The sequence below is a fragment of the Diplotaxodon limnothrissa genome, linkage group LG12 (genome assembly GCF_057381915.1).
Source record: "Diplotaxodon limnothrissa isolate DT_005_m linkage group LG12, D_limnothrissa_male_GT1.1, whole genome shotgun sequence".
NCBI lineage: Eukaryota > Metazoa > Chordata > Actinopteri > Cichliformes > Cichlidae > Diplotaxodon > Diplotaxodon limnothrissa.
In genome coordinates this window covers 12406797-12425616 of record NC_140607.1, presented here as the reverse complement: position 1 = coordinate 12425616, position 18820 = coordinate 12406797, and the positions used below count along the sequence as shown (strand labels likewise).

The window sequence follows — 18820 nt, the reverse complement described above, 5'->3', positions numbered from 1 at the left end:
CCTTTCACCAAAAAGGTTTGGTGCTTTTCTTATGTAATGTTGTGTAAAGCAAATCCAGTGCTTCCAAAACTTCCCCAAAAAGTAATTCTTAGAGTAGACAGAGGTGTTGTCAGCTGTTTTCTGAAGGATCTAACTTCAGTTCTTGTTCCACAGTGTCCGTTTGCATGTGAGGGGGGAGGGGGAAAGCTGTGTCTTTGACCAGTGAAGTTTCTCTAGCTGTAGCTCGAAGCTGCACCAATGATGCAATATTATTCACTCAATGAAGTGGAAGGTACCCGGCCTGTGAGAATGAATGATGAAGGCAATCATAATGTGTATTTCACCCTGAGTGTGAAAACCAATGGAAGAGCTATGGTTATTTATTTTAATACATCTCACTGAATGCAATATGGGGCTGGGGTTGATTTGTTTGAGGCAGGGAGTTGTGTAGTTATCCCTGTCTATGAATATTGCACTCGACCATGGAAATATGTTTCCATAAATGACTGTTATAAATAAACTGCTATGAAGAAAAAGTCTTTGTCATCTGTTTTTCTTTCTCGGTTGCTTTGGCTCAGTTCTCGAATGACAGTCATCTAAACAACATGTCACATCCTTCAGAACTGCTGCTTGTGCTCATTTGAATGAGCATTTGTCATTCTTTGTTAAAATTTGCAAATGTTTTTAGACATTTTGGCCTATGACTCAGCACAGCTGTCTACAGCTTGAGCTGTCATTAGTTGCACTTGTCTTTATGAGCAAAATGGATAATGTTCCTATCGGCCGAATAGTTCTACACACTTGGAATATGTTTTGAAATACAACATCTGACAACCAACAGCTGGAAAGACTAAAGGTCTATGTTGTGAGTATTAGGAAAACATACACTCGCTGGACACTTTATTAGTTACACCTTATTAGCACCAGGGTGGTAGTGTCGCACTGTTGCAGATTTGTCGGCTACACATTTATGATGTTAATCTCCCATTCTGCTACATCCCAAAGATGCTCTGTTAGATTGAAAGCTGGTAACTGAGAAGACCTTATGCAGCCACCGTGCAAATCGAACAACTGCGGGAATTCAAAGACCTCGGCTCTCTGATGCAAGAAAAGTGGCATCTACAGCGGAAATGTACTCAAGAATCGGTCAAGCGGCGGCGGCATTCCCCTCCTTACGATGGTGTATCTGGAAAAAGACAAACGTCACCCTCATCACCAAAATCCGCCTGTACTGCTCACTGGTATTGCCCATTCTTCTCTACTGATCCGAGCCCTGGGTCACCCTCAAACACAACCTCAACAAGCTCGAGGTCTCCCAAATGGGCCGTTTGCGTCAGATTCTCCGAGTGTCCCTCCATGACCGCCTCAGCAACAGCGTGACACGTAGTCAATGTCACCAGCAGCCCTAAATGGAAGAGCTGACCCTGAAGTGACGACTGCAATGGTTTGGCCATGTCTGCTGCATGAGCAACCATCACCTACCATATCGCCTTCTGCTGCAGCAGTGCACCGCCCACTGGAGAATCGAGTGTGATGCACCCAAGACGACTTGGATCAAGCAAATTGAAGACTATCTTAAACAACCATCAAGCAAGCAAAGGTCAAGGACACAGATCGAAATGACTGGAAGTGCATTGTTGACCAAGATGGAAACCCTACGGCACCCACAGCGACGTATTTACTTCGACCTCCCCTGCTGACCGCCAGCTAGGGACAAAACAAAGAACTGTGGAGACCATTTAACCCCAGTGGCTCACTTTCATCTTAAAGAAACCACTTTCAGGAGATTTTAGCGCATAATCCTGCTGGTACATTATGGTCAAAAGGGATGAACACGGTCAATGGACATGATACAAGGCATGATGCATTCATGCTTTCATTATTTACACCAAATTCTGACCCTACCATCCAAATGTTGCAACAGAAATTGAGACTGGTGAATCAGAATGTTTTGCAAATTTTATGCTGACCAATTTTGGTGAGCCAGTTTAAACTGTAGCCTCAGTTTCCTCCTCTTAGCTGACAGTAGTGGCACCTGGTGTGTTCTTCAGCTGCTGCAGATGTTCTTCTGCATACCCTGGTTGTTATAATTGGTTATTTCGGTTACTGTTGCCTTACTATCCGTTCAAAGCAGCCTGCCCATTCTCTCACATCAACATAGCATCTTTGCCCAGAGACGTGCAGCTCTGTAAAAAAGATGTTTGTGTACATCAGGGTACACATGAGGTGAAAAACATACCAAAGCAGTTCTGGAATAACTGTCATATATCTTGTGAAGTCAGTTCAAAGTACATCATAAAATGATCAGAAACTGCAAAAATCACACATCAGGTGCAATTGTTCAAACAGCTCTGTGGGTTGCCAGAGTTGCCAAGTGTTGCTTAATCCCACTTTGTGACCCCCTGTAGTGAAGTGTTGGAGGAAACAAAGCACAGTTATATAAATCTTGGAAAATCATGTGCAGCAGACTTCACAAAGGACAGCAGAAGAGATCAGAAGTTCTTGTCTAATGCACAGAAGGTAAGGTCTTATCTGAAATGTGATAAGGACTGAAACAATATCTGGAGTTAAATGGGGGAAAAATTCTATCATTAACATGCTTACGTGCAAAATGTGAAGCTTTATCCTCAGAATGGCTGCAAAAATCTTGGCACTGTGGCTGCTGCTCGCAGGGACGGTGTTTCCACAGGGCTGCTGTCAGCACTGGTCATACGGACTGAGCCCAGGAGGGAAGAGGGATCTGGACAACTTCTCAGACACACTGGGCAATGTAAGCATTAGTCTAACAGCAACTCTTTATCTGTACATTAGCAGCTGTTGCTTTTCACTGCAATGTTTCTTCATTTTTCCTCAACAAAAGATGGTTGAAGAGTTCCCACGCGTCGAAGCACCTTGCAGTGTTTTCGGTTGTGCAGAGGAATCACCTTTTGCCAAAATGTACAGAGTGAAAGGACTTCTTGTAAGTTTTTCTCCTGAATAATTCAATGTTTAGATTCACTGATGCATCTGTCATTGCTGTCAAAAGGCAGGCAAAGACCTGACCTCATTTTCAAAATAATTTTCTCCTTTCCTTTCAGGCGAGTGTGGCCGAAAGGGAAAATGGACACCGGACATTCAAGAAATGAAAGATTTCTTTGATTCTACATTTCATTTTTTATATAAGCATAAAACATTTTTTTGTGAATGTTGCTCTTGTTTTATTATCTAAAATATAAATAAAAGCTTTCAACTCACTGAATTTGTTTTCTGCTAAGTTTGCTTGTAATGTTTGATGCAACAGCACCTCGATTTATTAATTTATTTTCATCTTATGACCCAAATCCAAGCAAACAGTACCAGGAAAAAAAAGCCCTTTGTATTTGATGTCAAATGGACAATTTCTCTTTTAGTCAAGTTTGGCTAAGGAGAAAATTTACAGCCACAGTTCAATGACAACAATATGCATAAATTTGGGATAGTTAATGGTATTATGTACAGTAAGTATTGTCGTGTAGGGATTTGGAAGATTGTTACAAATTGGCAACTAAAAATGACACAATACAATTCTTCTTCAGAAACACTATAATTTTAGAAAATAGTAATTTTATGTATTTTTTTAATGTATTTTTTGCTAATTCTGCTTAAAAACAATATTTCTGCTTCTAATATCGCAAATACGCGATACTTTTTGGTGCATCAGTGGACCTTGAAGTATTTAAATCTAAATATAATAATAATTTAATAATAATTTCAAATAAAATACACTGAAAATCCATTTAATTACTGTACACCTTACACCTGACTCTTGGAACATAAAATGTTACCAGTTCTTCTGTTTAAAAAAAAAAAAATAAATAAATAAATAAATAAATATATATATATATATATATATATATATATATATATATATGTTTATGGCACTATAATATGAAAAATATTTTTCATATGTATATATTTTTTATTTAAATCCTCTTTACCTTTTTTGACTTAGTAGATGTGTATAGTAGTAGATGCTGTGACTGACTCCAACTGGAAAGCAGGAAAGAGCCATGTATTCTGCAGCTCGGCTCATAACTTGCACTCTGTTAAGTGCTCATATTACCCCAGTTCTTCAGCAGCTTCACTGGTTGCCCATAGAAGCCAGGATAAATTTTAAAATCTTACTTCTCACGTTCAAATGTATCCATAAATCTGCTCCTTCATATTTGTGTGACCTGCTCCATATCACCACTGTTTCCCGCCCTCTCAGATCATCATCTGCTACTCATCTTACCGTTCCGTCCTCACACCTTATCACTAAGGGGAACAGAGCTTTCAGTCGCTCTGCTCCCCGGCTCTGGAACTTTCTTCCTCCTGCACTAAGAAATATTGACTCCCTCTCCATATTTAAGACACAGCTCAAAACACACCTGTTTAAACTGGCTTATTCGCTTTAATGCTGATTTTATCTGTTGTCACGCTCTGTTTTGTAATTTTAACTTATTTTATGTATTTTATGACTACTGTTCCTTTTATTAATTGTGTTTTTTGCAAGGAGACCTTGGGTTTCTGAAAGGCGCCCTCAAATAAAATGTATTATCATTATTATTATTATTATTATGTCTCTTTTCTTTCCAGTATCTCCCGCCTTCGTCCATCCAGCCTTTCTCTCTGGCTGTCTTCTTTGGCTCCTGCTTTCAGCTCCCCTCTCTCAACATTGCTTGTTTTCTGGCACAGACGATCACATGATGTATCTCTTATCTCCCTATCTGCCTTTCCTCTAACTTTCTCAGCCATATTGTTCTCTTTTTCCATCTCCCTTCATCAAAATTTCTAACTTTCCTTCTTATCTATGCAAACCCTCTTATATTTCCAGCCCCCTCTATCCCCCACCCCCTTGGCTTTTCTCTCTCTTCCATCCAGCTGTCAATTTTTGTTTGACATTTTTCTTTTACATCGTCTTATCCTGTATCGAGTTGTCATGGCCTCTGGCACCCCTCTTCCTCTGAACCCTGCCTTGCTCTCCGTTTCCTTTACACTTCCACTGCTCTCCAGTGTGCTCCTTCAGCAATCTTCCTTCCCCTCTTTCATCTTCCCTTGAGTCTTCACCTTCTTTATCTACCTTTTCCTTCATCCTGCACCCCCACCTCCTATCCTAAAACCATCAGCCCGTCCTCATCTCCCTTTCAGTCACAGTCTGTACTTTTTCCTCTCTGTGCTTCTGTTCCATCATTTAATCATCCTCTCTTTCTTTTGTTCATCTTCCCCACTGCTCTGCTTATACAATTCATTCCTAACCTCCATCGCTCTGCCATTGTTGTGTCCTCTTCATCTTCTTCCAGCTTCACCTCACACCTTCTGTAATTCTAATACACTTCTCCAGCTTCTTCTGCCTCTGTGTCACACCCTCTCCTGTCTCCTAGCATTTTCTTTTCCCATTCTGCCCTCCCCGCCTTTGTGCGTTCATCTTCTTTGCTTCTGTGTCCTTCCTTTTCTGTCTACTTTCATTCCTTCCTCTCTCTACTTTGTATCCTACATCCTTATTTTGGACCCTCTGCACTCTTTTCATGTCTACACCTTCTGTTCTGTGTTTTTTGATCTTTCTATCTTGATTGTCTTACTTTTTCACTCAGCCTTGTTTTTTTTTAATCTTTCACCAAGCCATCTAACAGATCTTCATCCACTTTTCTGTAGCCTGTCACTCCGCTCGTTTCTGGGTTGTTGTTTTTTAACTCAACCTCTCTATTGTCAGTCTTTCTCTTCTACTGGCTTTTTTAAAAAAAAAACCAAAAAACCAAAAAAAAAATCTTCCAATATCTCTTGTCCACACTCTCTCTCACTTTGTCTTTAATTTTCTTTCATCTTTATTCAGGAGGAGGAGTGTAGCCCTCCAACTAGTTGCTTTCTCTCTGATCAGTTTTACTAATCGTCTACTCTGTGGATTAGACTACTCTGTCTGTTCCCCGTTCTTTTCTTTCCACATTCATCTTTCTTCCATTTTATCCAGTTTCTTTTTGTTTCTCCTGTTACTACCCCTCTTCTTTTTCTTTCTACTGATGTCATCTTTGTGCTTCTCGCTGAGCGACCTATCTTTCTCAACCCTTTTAGCCATATTTTTCCTTATTAATATTAAATTTCCACACTTTCTGTTGTCTTTCTATTACACTCATTGACCTTTACATCTCTCTACCTCAGAAAGACATATGCAAATGTAAGTATAAATTACACCTTATTGGTCATGCTTGGGAAGAAGCTTCCTATCCTTCTTCATCATTCCCTTTTCCTTCATCTTCATAATCCTTTATGTTTCTCACCACTAACTTTGTCATCTTCCTACCCTTTGAACCTATACCTGCCATTTGTGCCCTCCACCTGGATCTCTCTCTCTCTTTTTTTTAAGCGGTCTTTTTGCTCCCTCATCCCTTCAGTTCACCATCCTTTCCTTCACCCTACTTCTTCATACTCTTATACATTTGTCTTTCTATTCAGCTTTAAATTCTCCCTCTCACATCTTCTGTTTCCTCTTCGTTTTTTTCAACCTTTCAGTTCAGTCAGTACTGCTGCTCCCATCCGTCTGCTTCATCCCAAACAAGCTTGACTGGGGTTTAAGTCTGAGGACTGTGCTGGTCTGCCATCATTTGTGTGCCTACCTTTATTTCTCTTTGGGAGGAGCCCAGCCCAACCAGTCTGTCTTCCGCTGTTACTTGTCTTTTTTTTGTCCTAGTAATGCATCGCAGGGTGTGGTAACACAGTTTGTTCCCACGCAGCTTTTGCATGTAGGTTTTGTAAGCATTAAAACAAAAGTTGGTCCTCCAGTACACATTTCTTTCCACCCCACAACTAAAACCATCCAGCAGGAGTGTGTGTGTGTTGGTCAGTCGAATAAAAATAAGGGCGTGTGTACTAATGTAGTTTTGTGGTAAAAAAAACAACCATATATATATATATGTATGTATGTATGTATGTATGTATGTATGTATGTATGTATGTATATATATATATATATAATTATATATAAATATATAAAAATAATATATAATAATATATAATATATAAATATATAATAATATATAAATATATAAATTAATAATATATAAATATATAAATAATATATAATTTTTTTTTTTAATTTTTTTTTAAATTTTTATTTTTTTAAATACTTGTTTTTGGCTCCAGCAGGACACACGAGCCTGATGCAGCGTCTCTAGCCACCAGGGGTCACTAGACAACAACATGACAGTCCATCTTTCCATGTTTTAGTGTCGGTGTGATATTTTTGTAGCTGTCATGTTCACAAATTGAGCTGCAACTTTGTAAAGTCTGCATGCTCTCTCCAAGTACCTCTGAGGTTTTATCTACTGCGTGGACTTGTACTCCGCCCCCCAGTGAGGGTTTTGATACGGGCGACACGGGGCGGCATCGTGGTGGGGGGCGGAGTTCTCTGGCTGGCTGGAGCAGCATCTAATAACCAACTCACAATATAAAACAAAATAAAAACAAAACAGCAAACACGAAAACACCAGACATCATGATACAGACTTGTAATTTGCGCCGATGTTTTTTCGAAATTCTATACGCGAAAAGTGATCGCGAGAGCCCTCGGTATGCCTGCTTGCTGCTGAAGTCAAAGTAAACTTTATTGTCATCTCTGCCACATACAGTCCAGTATATAGAGAGACGAGACGACGAGGCTCCAGTTACAGCAGTGCAAGTAAACAAACAATAAATATAAGAAGAGTAAGAAAATAAATATAGGGGAGACCGGGGATAGTTGTAACGTGGGTAGGGTTGCCAACTCCCTGAAAAATAAATAAGGGACACCTCGTGGCCAGGGCCGGGCGACCCAGTTGTCTTCACCCTTCCCAGTGTGGTGAATTTTCTAGCTCTTTTTTTGTGTGTGAAATTATTTTTTTTAACCCTTTGACTTGAATTTGATTTAAGTAGATGTGTATTCTTTGTGATATGAACACATGTGAAACAAATGATCATTTAGCCATTTATTTTTAGCTCAAAATGACAACATTAACACATAAAACAGGTCTCTTTCTTAAACAGAAGCCTGTCATGCTTAACTTTTGAGAATATAAGTAAATCTTTCTTTAAAAGAACTCTGTCCTGCTTAACTTAAAATAATAGAAAACAATAGAAAGAAAAATATTCTTGTAACAGTGCACATTTAGTGCATTTAGTACAATTGGCTTCAGCTGAGGTATTATTTCAGCTTTTCTAATGCTAATCAGCTGCTCCGGTTTGAAAACCCGCTTGTTCCCATGATTACGCATCATAACTCATCATCATTATTCATCTATGTATTACTTTTATGTATTAGTCATCAATTTGTTGTAATCATCTATCCTTGCAGTTGTTCATTACACAAAATAAATTATATTATCACACTTCTGGCCACATAGCGCTGATATTCACTGCACATGCCCATATTAACTTTTTCCAGCCAGGTGTTTTCCTTTTCCCATTCTTCCCTTTCTCTGAGGGGAACAAACATTGCTGCTCTAATGCTGGGCTCACACTGTGCGGTTTTAGGCCCATTTTGAGCCGATTTTTGAGTGATCGGACCGATTTTGGCCTTCATCGTGCGTCGTGTAGTATACGTGGGGTAACGAGAAGTGATTAACACCTCACGACCAGCTCCCGATCATCAATCGCTCGTGAGCCGCTCACACTGCTCGCGCGCAAACACGTAAACGCCGTGAAAAAGACGGCGCAGCACGGCTGTGCAGCGTGTGATCTGGACACAAGCGATGGAGGCACAACTTGTAGAACTTTGAAAAGCTCATCCGAGCCTTTTCGATGTGGCCTCACAAAATTATCACGACCACAACAACCGTGAAAATAGTTGGATCTACATCGCTGCTAAATCACAGCTGCCTGATCAATGTTTTTCATTAGCAATTTAGCAAAGTTGATGGTAGTGGTGTGTCTGTGTGAGTGAAAGACAGAGAGAGCGAGCGACAGATTTTCTGTTATAACCTTCATGTTATGGAGGCACAGTGTGAGCACTCAGGTCGCATCAGAGCATCGGGCGGTATAGTGTGAGACCTGCATCGTGACCTACCAACTTCTAACCCCTGCGAGTCAATCGTGCAGTTTGAGCAGGAGCTGAATAACGCGACTGAAAAAAATCGCACAGTGTTTGCCCAGCTTTAGGTGTACTGTCGTCCGAGACTTGCACCGCAGTGACGGCGTTTGTTTCCCTGTTGGCCATGCTTCTTGTTGTGGTCATCTGTTGTCTTCCGGTATTTTCTCCGTAAGCGACCTTTCCTCGACCAATGAGATGAGCGGTAATCTGAATTGTCATACTCGAATTGTCATAAGTGTGCTGTCAGCTCATTGGTCACAAAGCAGGAGAGGGGCTGGGAATTATGTTTTCCAACAAAGCGTTAATTCCATAAACATTTATAGACTACTTTTGATTCTCACTGTATTACGGGACAAAGTGCGTCCCTTATTAGCTCAATACGGGACGTGTACTTTTGTTTCTAAATACGGGACGATTCCGTATTTTAAGGGACGGTTGGCAACCCTAAACGTGGGTCAGTTGTAACACTTCCAATTTCTCCAATCAGGGCTAAGTTTCAAATGATGTGATTAATCCTGTGCATGCCCAACTCAGTTGTGCTATCACGTGAAAAATCAGCACATTTTGTCAAACACAAACAATTTAACACGAAAAAAAGTAATTTGTATGCCAAAAAGTAAGTTTTTCTACTTTATTTCAATTTCTAATAGCATTATCTGCTTTGCAGTTAAACTCATCAAACTTAAATTATGTTATTTGTATGTCTATGGGGATATATTCTGTGTAGGTCTTTAGTGCTAATGTTTTAGCCGTTGGCTGTAATGTTAGCTAGTTCATGGCTATAGGAGTCTGGGTCAGTTGTAACAGCAACAGTCTGGGTTAGTTGTAACAATAATGCAGATGTTACAACTTACCACACTATTACTTTAACTTATATTAAACAAGTTGGGGCAACGACATCAGCAGAGAGAGGTTCACTGGTCGCATTTGTATATGCGGTTAATGCCATTGGCAACACAATTCCTCCACTGTTTGTGTTCCCACACATACACATTCTCACACTGTGTCAGAGATGGACCAGTAGGAAGTATTGGTAGTGGAAATAAATCAGGATGGGTGCAAGAAACAGATTTCCTCATCTTTCTGAAGCACTTTGCAAACCACACCAAGGTAAGCCATGATAAAAAGTAATGGAATTGCGATGCTGGTGAACAACTACATTTTTTCAGCTTCATTGTTATGTTCAAAATTGGTGCAAGAGCTGTAGGTTATAATGCCCACTGGACCAATGAGGCCAAACTCAAGGAAGACCAACCAAAATTAATGAAATATTCAGTTGCAGAAAATTCCATAATTTGTCTTTTTTGGGGGGTTGGTATATGTTCAAAAGTTAGATTTCTGCATTCTGTCACACACACACATAACTACATAAATGGCTCTAAGTGCATTCATGTGTTGAATAAACAAAGATTACATGTTAATGTTTTGTTAGTACCCTTATTTCATTGTGTTACATTTTACCCCAGGATATGTTACAACTAACCCAGACTATGGGGTTAATTGTAACATTTCACTCTTTGTGTTTGAGACCATACCATGCAATGGGTAATTGTGCTGCAGAGAAAATAGCTGCACTATTTAATAGCAGAGACATGTAAATACTTTGCATTACATTTTGAATCCACTACCTTAAAAGAGCTCCAATTTACAGACAGAAATGTCAAAAATGTTACAACTATCCCCGGTCTCCCCTACACTTTAGGACTCGGGGTAAAGGGATCAATAACAATTGAAAATTTATAATTTACAGTTTGATGATTTAAAGTCTCACACACAACCAGTCGAAAGGGGAGGGAGACCTGCTGCTTCCAAATAGAGCACATTGCATTCATAATGTTGTAAATCCAAGCCCATTATCTATTCATGATTTGAATCCTGGGTTGTGTGAAATCCCAGAAATAAACCCTATTTGCCTGGGGCGCCAAACAGGCTAGGACCGCCACTGCCGCCCCCTCCCTACTGCACCGGATCCCGTCAAGAGCACCATTTAATGACATTTACTGTACATTACTGTGTTTGCTTTCCAACAGGACATGTGCCCGAAGCCAATTTACTGTATCGCAACAGCTCATTGCTCGCTCAGTCCATTTCATGTGCACTCCGCAATCTCCTCTGCATTATAAAAGTGCTTATTTATGGTTTGATAAGCACAATTATTCAGCCGGGCCAATGTGTGCTTCGAATTTTAAACAAACTGCACAAGAAATCGAAGTTTATTCATCACGACGATTTGACATCCATACAGCAGCCTGTAATATCCTGCTGAAGAGCGAGTGGGGCTGCCGCACTCTTATCTTCAATGGAAAGTGTTTTTTGTTTTTTCTCACAGTAGTTCAATCTGTCTGTCACTCTGGTGTTACTGGGGCACACACACACACACACACACGACAGAAAATCGTCTCCGTAGTTACTGATGAGATTGCTGCTACTTTGGTTGAGCATACAGTCCACACCACATGGGTCAAGTATTGTCCTTTATTTAAAGAGCTTTGATAAGGGCTGAATCATCTATGAAACGCAACAGCGCAGCAGGACATGAAATATCGACCGGAGATCAATACCCTCGTGTACAGTAACCACCCTCCATTTGAAATGTCAAACATTACTGACTATAAGAAACTTCTGTTATTATTATTCTTGTTGCTTCCCTCAAGAGGAACATCAGCAGCAGATTTTAAATCACACTGTACAAGGAAACGAGCTCCTTGCTGCTGAGCATGGACCCCCCACCAGCTGTGAGGTCCACCAGGTTACTTGTAATTAGTCTCACTGAGACCAGCCTGAGAATAGATGAACTAATAAGAGAGAACAGGGGCCTTAGTCATGGAGCTGGCAGACTCTGTAGGCTTTGAATCTGGAGACCAATTTTATGTGTGAAACTAAAGAGAAAGTGTATTGCGAAGAAATTACAGTGAAGTAAGCTTTCTTTTTTTTTTAAAAAAACCTTGGAAAGAGTTAGAAAAGAAACTAACTCTGTTTTATCTGCTATATTTTTATATAAAGGCTGGAAAAGACTTGACTCTGTGCAAAGGTCATTTTTATACTTCAGGCAATCTTGAACAGGACCTAAATGTTCTAGTCTTTAAGCTATAAACAGCTTCTGCAGGTGGTCTTATATATTGTCTGCTGGGAGTGCGCTACTCCAGGGTGCACTGTTCCCCCAGCTGAATGGTCTGTGAACGCACATTAACTCTTCAATATCATCCATTCTTGGAAAAAAAATAATAATAAAGGGATTTAAAATAGCAGAAACAAAACCAAACCCATGGCTAATATGTGATCTGACTGTGAAGCAGAAACAAAAAGGTTTTGTCTCTGGTGATCTGGATCAGATTTTAAAGTGTCTTCGGCTCCTGGCTCCATCTCATATTTGCTTTTCAGGCGTGAGAATTGCAATGAAATTTCCAACCTGACTCTTGTGTCTTTGCCAAAATATGAAAATGTTCCTTTAATAAAGCCTTTCCTCCTGGTGTCCTTGCAATAAACCATGCAATATTAACTGGCCTTGACACAGGCAAATGACATACTGCCAATATGAATGTAGCTACACACGCCTGTGCTTTCCCTGCTACAACTTCCAGAAATGCTCTTTTAAGAAAAAAAAAAACTGCTTGCTGTGATGTAACTATCACAAGCCAGTGCAAGTCAAAAGGAAAGTTGCTGTGCGTCATCAAGCATCCTCAGCAATCATGTCTTACGTAGGACTGTTTGGCTGACATGGGTCCACTGAACTGCTTCCGCCTTGTGCAGCTCCTCTGTCAGTGTTTAATAAAGTGACTTTAATAGCTTGGTGCTCTGTGTCAGCTTGAAGGAGACCCATTGAATACCCCGAGGAAGCTGTAGCCAGGCAACTAAAAGAGGCTGTGGTCTTTTCCTCAAAGAAAATGGAAGGCCGGACGCAGAGGCCAAGACCCTATCTATCTATCTTTTCATGCACGCAACAGAAAATCGTGAGTACAACCTGGCCGACACCAATCAGGGAGTTGCTATTCCAAGCTGTCAAGTCTGCTTGCATTATGCAAGAAGCAACTGTGTGTGTGTTATTTTGAATAGTACAGAAGACACATAGGCAAATGAAGGCAAGAAATATCTTGCAGTCTACAAAGAAAAAAAAAAAATTTCCAGATGTATTTTAATACCGGAGACACGCAGAATTGTATTCTGGAGGTGGTCATGTATTCTCGCTGTCATGGTGTTTGTTCAGTTTCATCTGCTGATTAGCAGATGAAACTGAACACTGTCACGATAAAGCTTCCCTGCAAGATCTGATGAACACAATGTGGGAGGACCATTAGGGCAATTCAGCAGAATGATAAGGGAACAAGAAAATATTGACCTAGCCGATCTATGTGTTTGACCTGTAAATGAACAACCTACATGTCTAACGGATGTCGGTATTTGCATAACACCAGGACTGGGATTCGAAAATCAGCAGCTGGTCTTCCTTTGACCTTTTCATCTGCCAAAGTCTAAAGATTAGTTCTTTCTCAGCCGGGATCAGAGGTGCCATTGACTTTGTCTCATGAGATTGCAGCAAAGAGTACAAGCTGAAAAATCATTCTGTAGCACATCTATATTGTAATTCTTCACAAATCCTTTGGCACAGGCAGCACAAACCCCTCAGGTTTCCACTGTAATATTGATCCTCTTGCTATGAATATTGACACAAGGTAAAGCAAGATGAATTATACATCATTCTCACTGTTGAAAGGAAAGCAAGAATATGACTGAGGAGAATTGAAATGCTCAAAACAACAGCTTGAGCAAATCTCTGGCCAACTATTACATGTTGTTCCTGTGATCTGGAGAGATTTTTTCTTTTTTTCCCTTTAAAAAAAAAGAAAAAAAAAGAAAAAAAAGAAAAAAAAAAAGAGAGAATCTCTCTAAATTAAAATGCACAGAGCCAAGATCCCAGTCTTCCTGGAACAGCTCGACTGACAAGGAGAGACTGGCCCTGTGGACTCATTAAGTATTTGTCTCCAGCTGAGCTTCATTTCGTAGTGCAGTAATGTGCTTGTAGACTGGGTTACAATTGGTAACAATGTAATAAAAAAAAAATTAAAAAAAAAAGGGGGGGGGGGGGGGGGCTAATTTAGGTTCCACTCGTTGTCAAGTGCCACTGGAGTTTGCAACTACCTCTGGCATCTTGGGTCCTTTATTGCAAGGGCGGGGGGAATGAATACTTCTGCTTCACTCGGCTGGTGTTCTGAAAGGAAACAGACTAGAGGAGTGAAATATGGGAAAGGAGAGGGGATTGGAAGTCAGCAAAGGGCAGCACAGGCCAGCAGAAGCATGCAGTCAATTATGCTGACAAGGACCTGAGAGCTCTCTTCAGGGCTAAGCTGCCTTTTGGAAAACAGCATGGCAGGTGAACAGGTTTGGGTCTTTGTAAAGTGTGAAAACATCTTACACTCGACCTCCTGAAATATCATAAAAGCTACAAGGCACCTGGCAGCAAAAATAAAATAAATATAAAATAAAAAAATAAAAAATCTCTCGCAGTTGGTCTTTGATCTCCCTTTCAGACAGGACGAAGCATGAGCGTTAGCAGGCATTCCCCGAATATGAATATTCAGCACTAATTCCCATTGATCTCTCATACACTTTCCTCCCCTTCCCGTGCTGTTTAACATCTATTGCACCAAACACAACACTGATTTATTCAACACTACGAGCGCATCTAAAATGTGTTGTGATCTCAGACTTCCCCCTTCTAAATAATGCACACTGAGGCAGCACACAGAATTTGACCTCAGAAAGAAACAAAGAGTTTGAAATATTTAATATTTAGAAGTTGAAGGGTTTGGAGGGTCCCCCCATGTACACTATATAACACAAAAAAATATATCAAACCAGCGCTAAATGACCAGCCTTCTGGTCAAAGGGTAGCATTTACTTTCCTGGGTAACTTGACCTGCAAGATGACAGCTTCAAACCAGCATGTAAAGCAAGGCAGAAACAAAGAAAAGAGTTTAAAAAAAAAAAAAAGTCAGTACAAGAGCTAAATATGAAGCAAATATTACAACACATTTCCTAGAGATACTTTCTATAGTGCTATGCTACACAGTGCTTTTTATTGCACACCACACGCTAAAACTGTGCTTTATCTTATATACAACGGAAGGAGCCCGCTCTTGTCCTTTACTGCCACTTCTATTTTGTTTTATTGCGATTGAGAAATGGTGGCTGTGTCGCACATTTTATGACCCCCCTACACATCTGTATTATATACACACACACACACACACACACACACACACACGGGAGCATGGACGTGTCAGACAGCATGAAATGCATTCATCTTTTGCCAAGGTTCTCTGCAAAAGACCATTAAAGCGACAACGGTGGCGGGTTTAGGTAATAAGAAATGCATTAAAATGATGCCGGTAAGTCCTCCGCCTAGAGCTACATCTAATGCACAAATGTTCCCTCCTTTGGTTGTATTCTAAGCTACTCTGTTGATAATCATTTACATGTTGCAGTTCACAACCCCTCGATGTTTTCGTCATCACTATTAACACCAGATAAAAAAAATAAAAAATAAAATAAAAATAAAAATAAAAACATTTGCTGCTCCACGACCCACCTGCTTTTTTGTCCTTCCAGCACTCTCTTGGGGTGCTAATATGCATTTAAACATGATTTCCAAGCAGATCATTGCAGAGAGAAAACATGGTGTAACAGAGTAAAAAGGCATCTCCTCTTTTTTATATGCGACAGCACGTGGGGGAAAAGACTATACATACTGTAAATATCCTGTAAACCTGTCCAACCTTTGCACCATCACTGCGTTCTCTTTCCTCTTACATGTGGACTCATACTGATTGGAGGACAACCTGCCATCCTGCTTAGGGCTCTTCAGCCTGCTCCTTCTGGACTGCCGTCCTGAAGAGTCTACCTTTTGCAAATGTCAAACCAAGAAAGAAAGAAAATCTCTGGAGAGTGACACAATAAAGGCTGAAGAGCACCAGCTGCTTTCTTTGTCTTTCAGTTAAAAAAAAAGAAAAAAAAAGAAAAAAAGTATGGATTTACGTATTGTTGCTGACAGAGCCGTTGCTCAAAATCGACCCCTTGGTGACCTCTGTGCTGACGGTGGAGAGCGGCACGCTCTCGTACCTCTCCACCACGGCCCAGCAGCGGCAGCGCAGCAGCGTGGACTTGAGCTGTTTCTGGAAATTGCTGTTGAGGAAACCGTAGATGATCGGGTTGACGCAGGTGGAGATCATGGCAGTGAGGTGGCACAGCGAGAAGATGATGTCATGGCTGCAAGACGGGATGAGCTCGTGGTGCCAGTCAAACACCGTGTTGAAGACGTTGAGCGGGAGCCAGGAGAGGGCGAAAGCCACGACTATGGCGACTAACATGGCATTTATCCTCGTGGAGCCCTTGTTCTTTTTCTGAGCGGTGTTCCTGCTGCGGTCCACCATGTCCTTCCTCCTCCTCAGGCGAAGGTAGACATGCAGGTAGCAGACCATGATGAGGATAAGCGGGAGGAAGTACTGAAAGACGAGCAGGGAGGTGAAGTAAGCTCGCCGTTCCTTAACTGACGGCCACTGCTCCATGCAAATAAAGTTGTCATTTATTGGGAGTGGAGTGCTGAAGTTCTGAAAAGGCAAAATGAGTACGTTGTAGGAAAGCAAAGGCACTGAGATTATGCAGGCCACAATCCAGGTGATAGCCACAGCCAGGTAGGAGTGGGCTACCATGGGTTTCCATCCTGTCGGGTGGACGATAAGCTGGTAGCGCTCCATGGCGATCAGAACGAGGGAGAAGATGGAGACAGTGACTGATATACACTGGATGAAAGGTGTGAGCTTGCAGAGGGTCTCTCCTAAGATCCAGTGGTCCATCAGTGTGTAGATAATAGTGACCGGCAGGCATATAATGCACGTGAGAATGTCTGAGCAGGACAGATTGACAATGAAGATGTTGGTCACGTTGTGCATCTCTTTGTGCCGTGTGATGACAAACACCAGGCAGGAGTTTCCAATGAGCCCCACTGCCATGACTGTACTGTAAGCAATGATGAGTAACGTGGTGCCACTCACCGACAGCAAGCAGTCCTCGGTCGAATTCCACGAGGCTTGGTTGTGATTGGTGCTGTGCTGCAGCTCCATGGCAATAGTTTTCCCAGGCTCGCTTCGAACACAGAGGACCAATCGAACCAGATTGTTTTGCAGCACCTGCTGTAATTATTTTATGAATGATATAAGAGTTTTCCCTAATCCTTAAGCTCAGCCAGTCTTTAAAGCAGTCTTCCTTTGTGGCCTGGAAAAAAGAAAACAGGAAAAGAAATGTGCAACCTTTAACAAAATTTTCCATCATTGGAGTTTTTTTTATTTTCACAGTAATGGAATTTTAAGAAATGAAGACTTCGGTTTATTGCTCAAATTTAAATGTAGCAACCACAAACACACCAGCATGACAGGAAATTGACCTTCGCTCGCTAAAAAGCTCATTTTACCCATTAGAACTGATTGCCATGCTGCAGGATAGGATTTTAAAATGTGCAGCGCATCAGGATGCCATTCCACAAGTGTCTTTTTAAAAGAGTGTGTTCAGTACTGGAGATTCAACTTCGCACGCAGCAGAGGTAGTTTCCATATAACAAAAACAGAAACTGATGAAGGGGATAATTAATCTCGCTATGCAGATATCACGAGCAGAACACAGACCCCCACTTTTTTTTAAAATTATAAATCTTTGCAAGCAGGCAATGAGAATAAATGATGCACTGATGGAATATCATAAGAGAAAAAGCACAGATCTAGGTTTTTGCGGCGTCGCTGTAATGGCATGCTGGTTCAAATTTCCATCACAATAACAGTGATAATGACTGCTCCTTCAGAAACAATCACCCCGCCTCCAATCACTCTTATCAAGTGATGGGAATTTATTCTGTCCGTAACAGCTTTCATCGTCACTGGACATTCACAGAAGCCTCACAGTCCTTACAGTTCCCGAGAAACGGCTGCACTGGAAAACAGCAGAAATACAATTCCACTCCACCAAGGCCAAGGACTTCTGAGTAGTGTGTGTATCCGCATGTGTATAATTATTGTAAGTGCGTATGCACAGCAGTAAAAAGAGCCCTGATTAACTGAGATGTTTGCCCACAGCTCAGTTCCCTAGAAAATAATTTTGCAAACATGCTGACAGGATTAAATCACCAAAGGATGGAAAGTATTTATCATTTTAATTGAGCACTCCTTAACAATGATAAATGTTGACAGGTAGGACATTAATTGCTCGTGGCTGTCTCGATAATGAGCCCTGATGTCCTATTAGAATGTTTCGCTTCGTCTGCGGTACACAGAACCAGAATAACTCAGGTATATACTTGAACTTGGAGGCTAAAATGACTTGAATTCATTTGTGGTACACAATCTTTTTCTGGGTGCCAAACTTAGTCTGACTCTGTTTCAACGCATATGGCGGACATGTAGCCAAGACCCATCCTTCAGAGCCTTGATGCAGAATATTTATGACAGAATTTGGACTTGTGAAGCGATGCAGTGCTTCCCATTGTGCGGTGTCTGCAGGCGGAGGAGTAGAAGCAAAAGTAACGAGAAATTTTGCTAAAAGCTGACATTAGATTTCATCCTTAATGTGTAAATTATACCGATTATTTCCAGATTACACACAAGTAGGAAACCTGCTGGGTGGGGAAACAATAAAAATAGTCTGAATGGGAGGAATGTGTGAAGTCACTGCAGGGGGAAAAAAAAACCACACAGAAGGAGAAATTATATCTCGTGGGGATTTATCTCGAAATAGAGATGAATG

General features: G+C 40.9%; 2 protein-coding genes across 3 annotated transcripts; one reads left to right on the top strand and one right to left on the bottom strand.

Moving 5' to 3' along the window:
• Positions 1–2488: 2488 nt before the first annotated feature.
• LOC146620920 (progonadoliberin-1) lies at positions 2489–3104 on the top strand. 2 transcript variants are annotated; one of them, XM_085367968.1, is made up of 4 exons: positions 2489–2499; positions 2611–2749; positions 2840–2938; positions 3057–3104. In XM_085367968.1, exons 1-4 carry the CDS (start codon positions 2489–2491, stop codon positions 3102–3104), a joined length of 297 nt encoding a protein of 98 aa, XP_085224094.1. The 2 variants fall into 2 exon arrangements, with proteins under 2 accessions (XP_085224094.1, XP_085224093.1); XM_085367967.1 differs by having other exon boundaries at positions 2599–2749.
• Positions 3105–16062: 12958 nt separating this feature from the next.
• On the bottom strand, positions 16063–17172 carry npy8br (neuropeptide Y receptor Y8b). Its single transcript, XM_085367965.1, has one exon. It carries the CDS (start codon positions 17149–17151, stop codon positions 16063–16065), a length of 1089 nt encoding a protein of 362 aa, XP_085224091.1. The 5' UTR covers positions 17152–17172.
• Positions 17173–18820: the final 1648 nt, after the last annotated feature.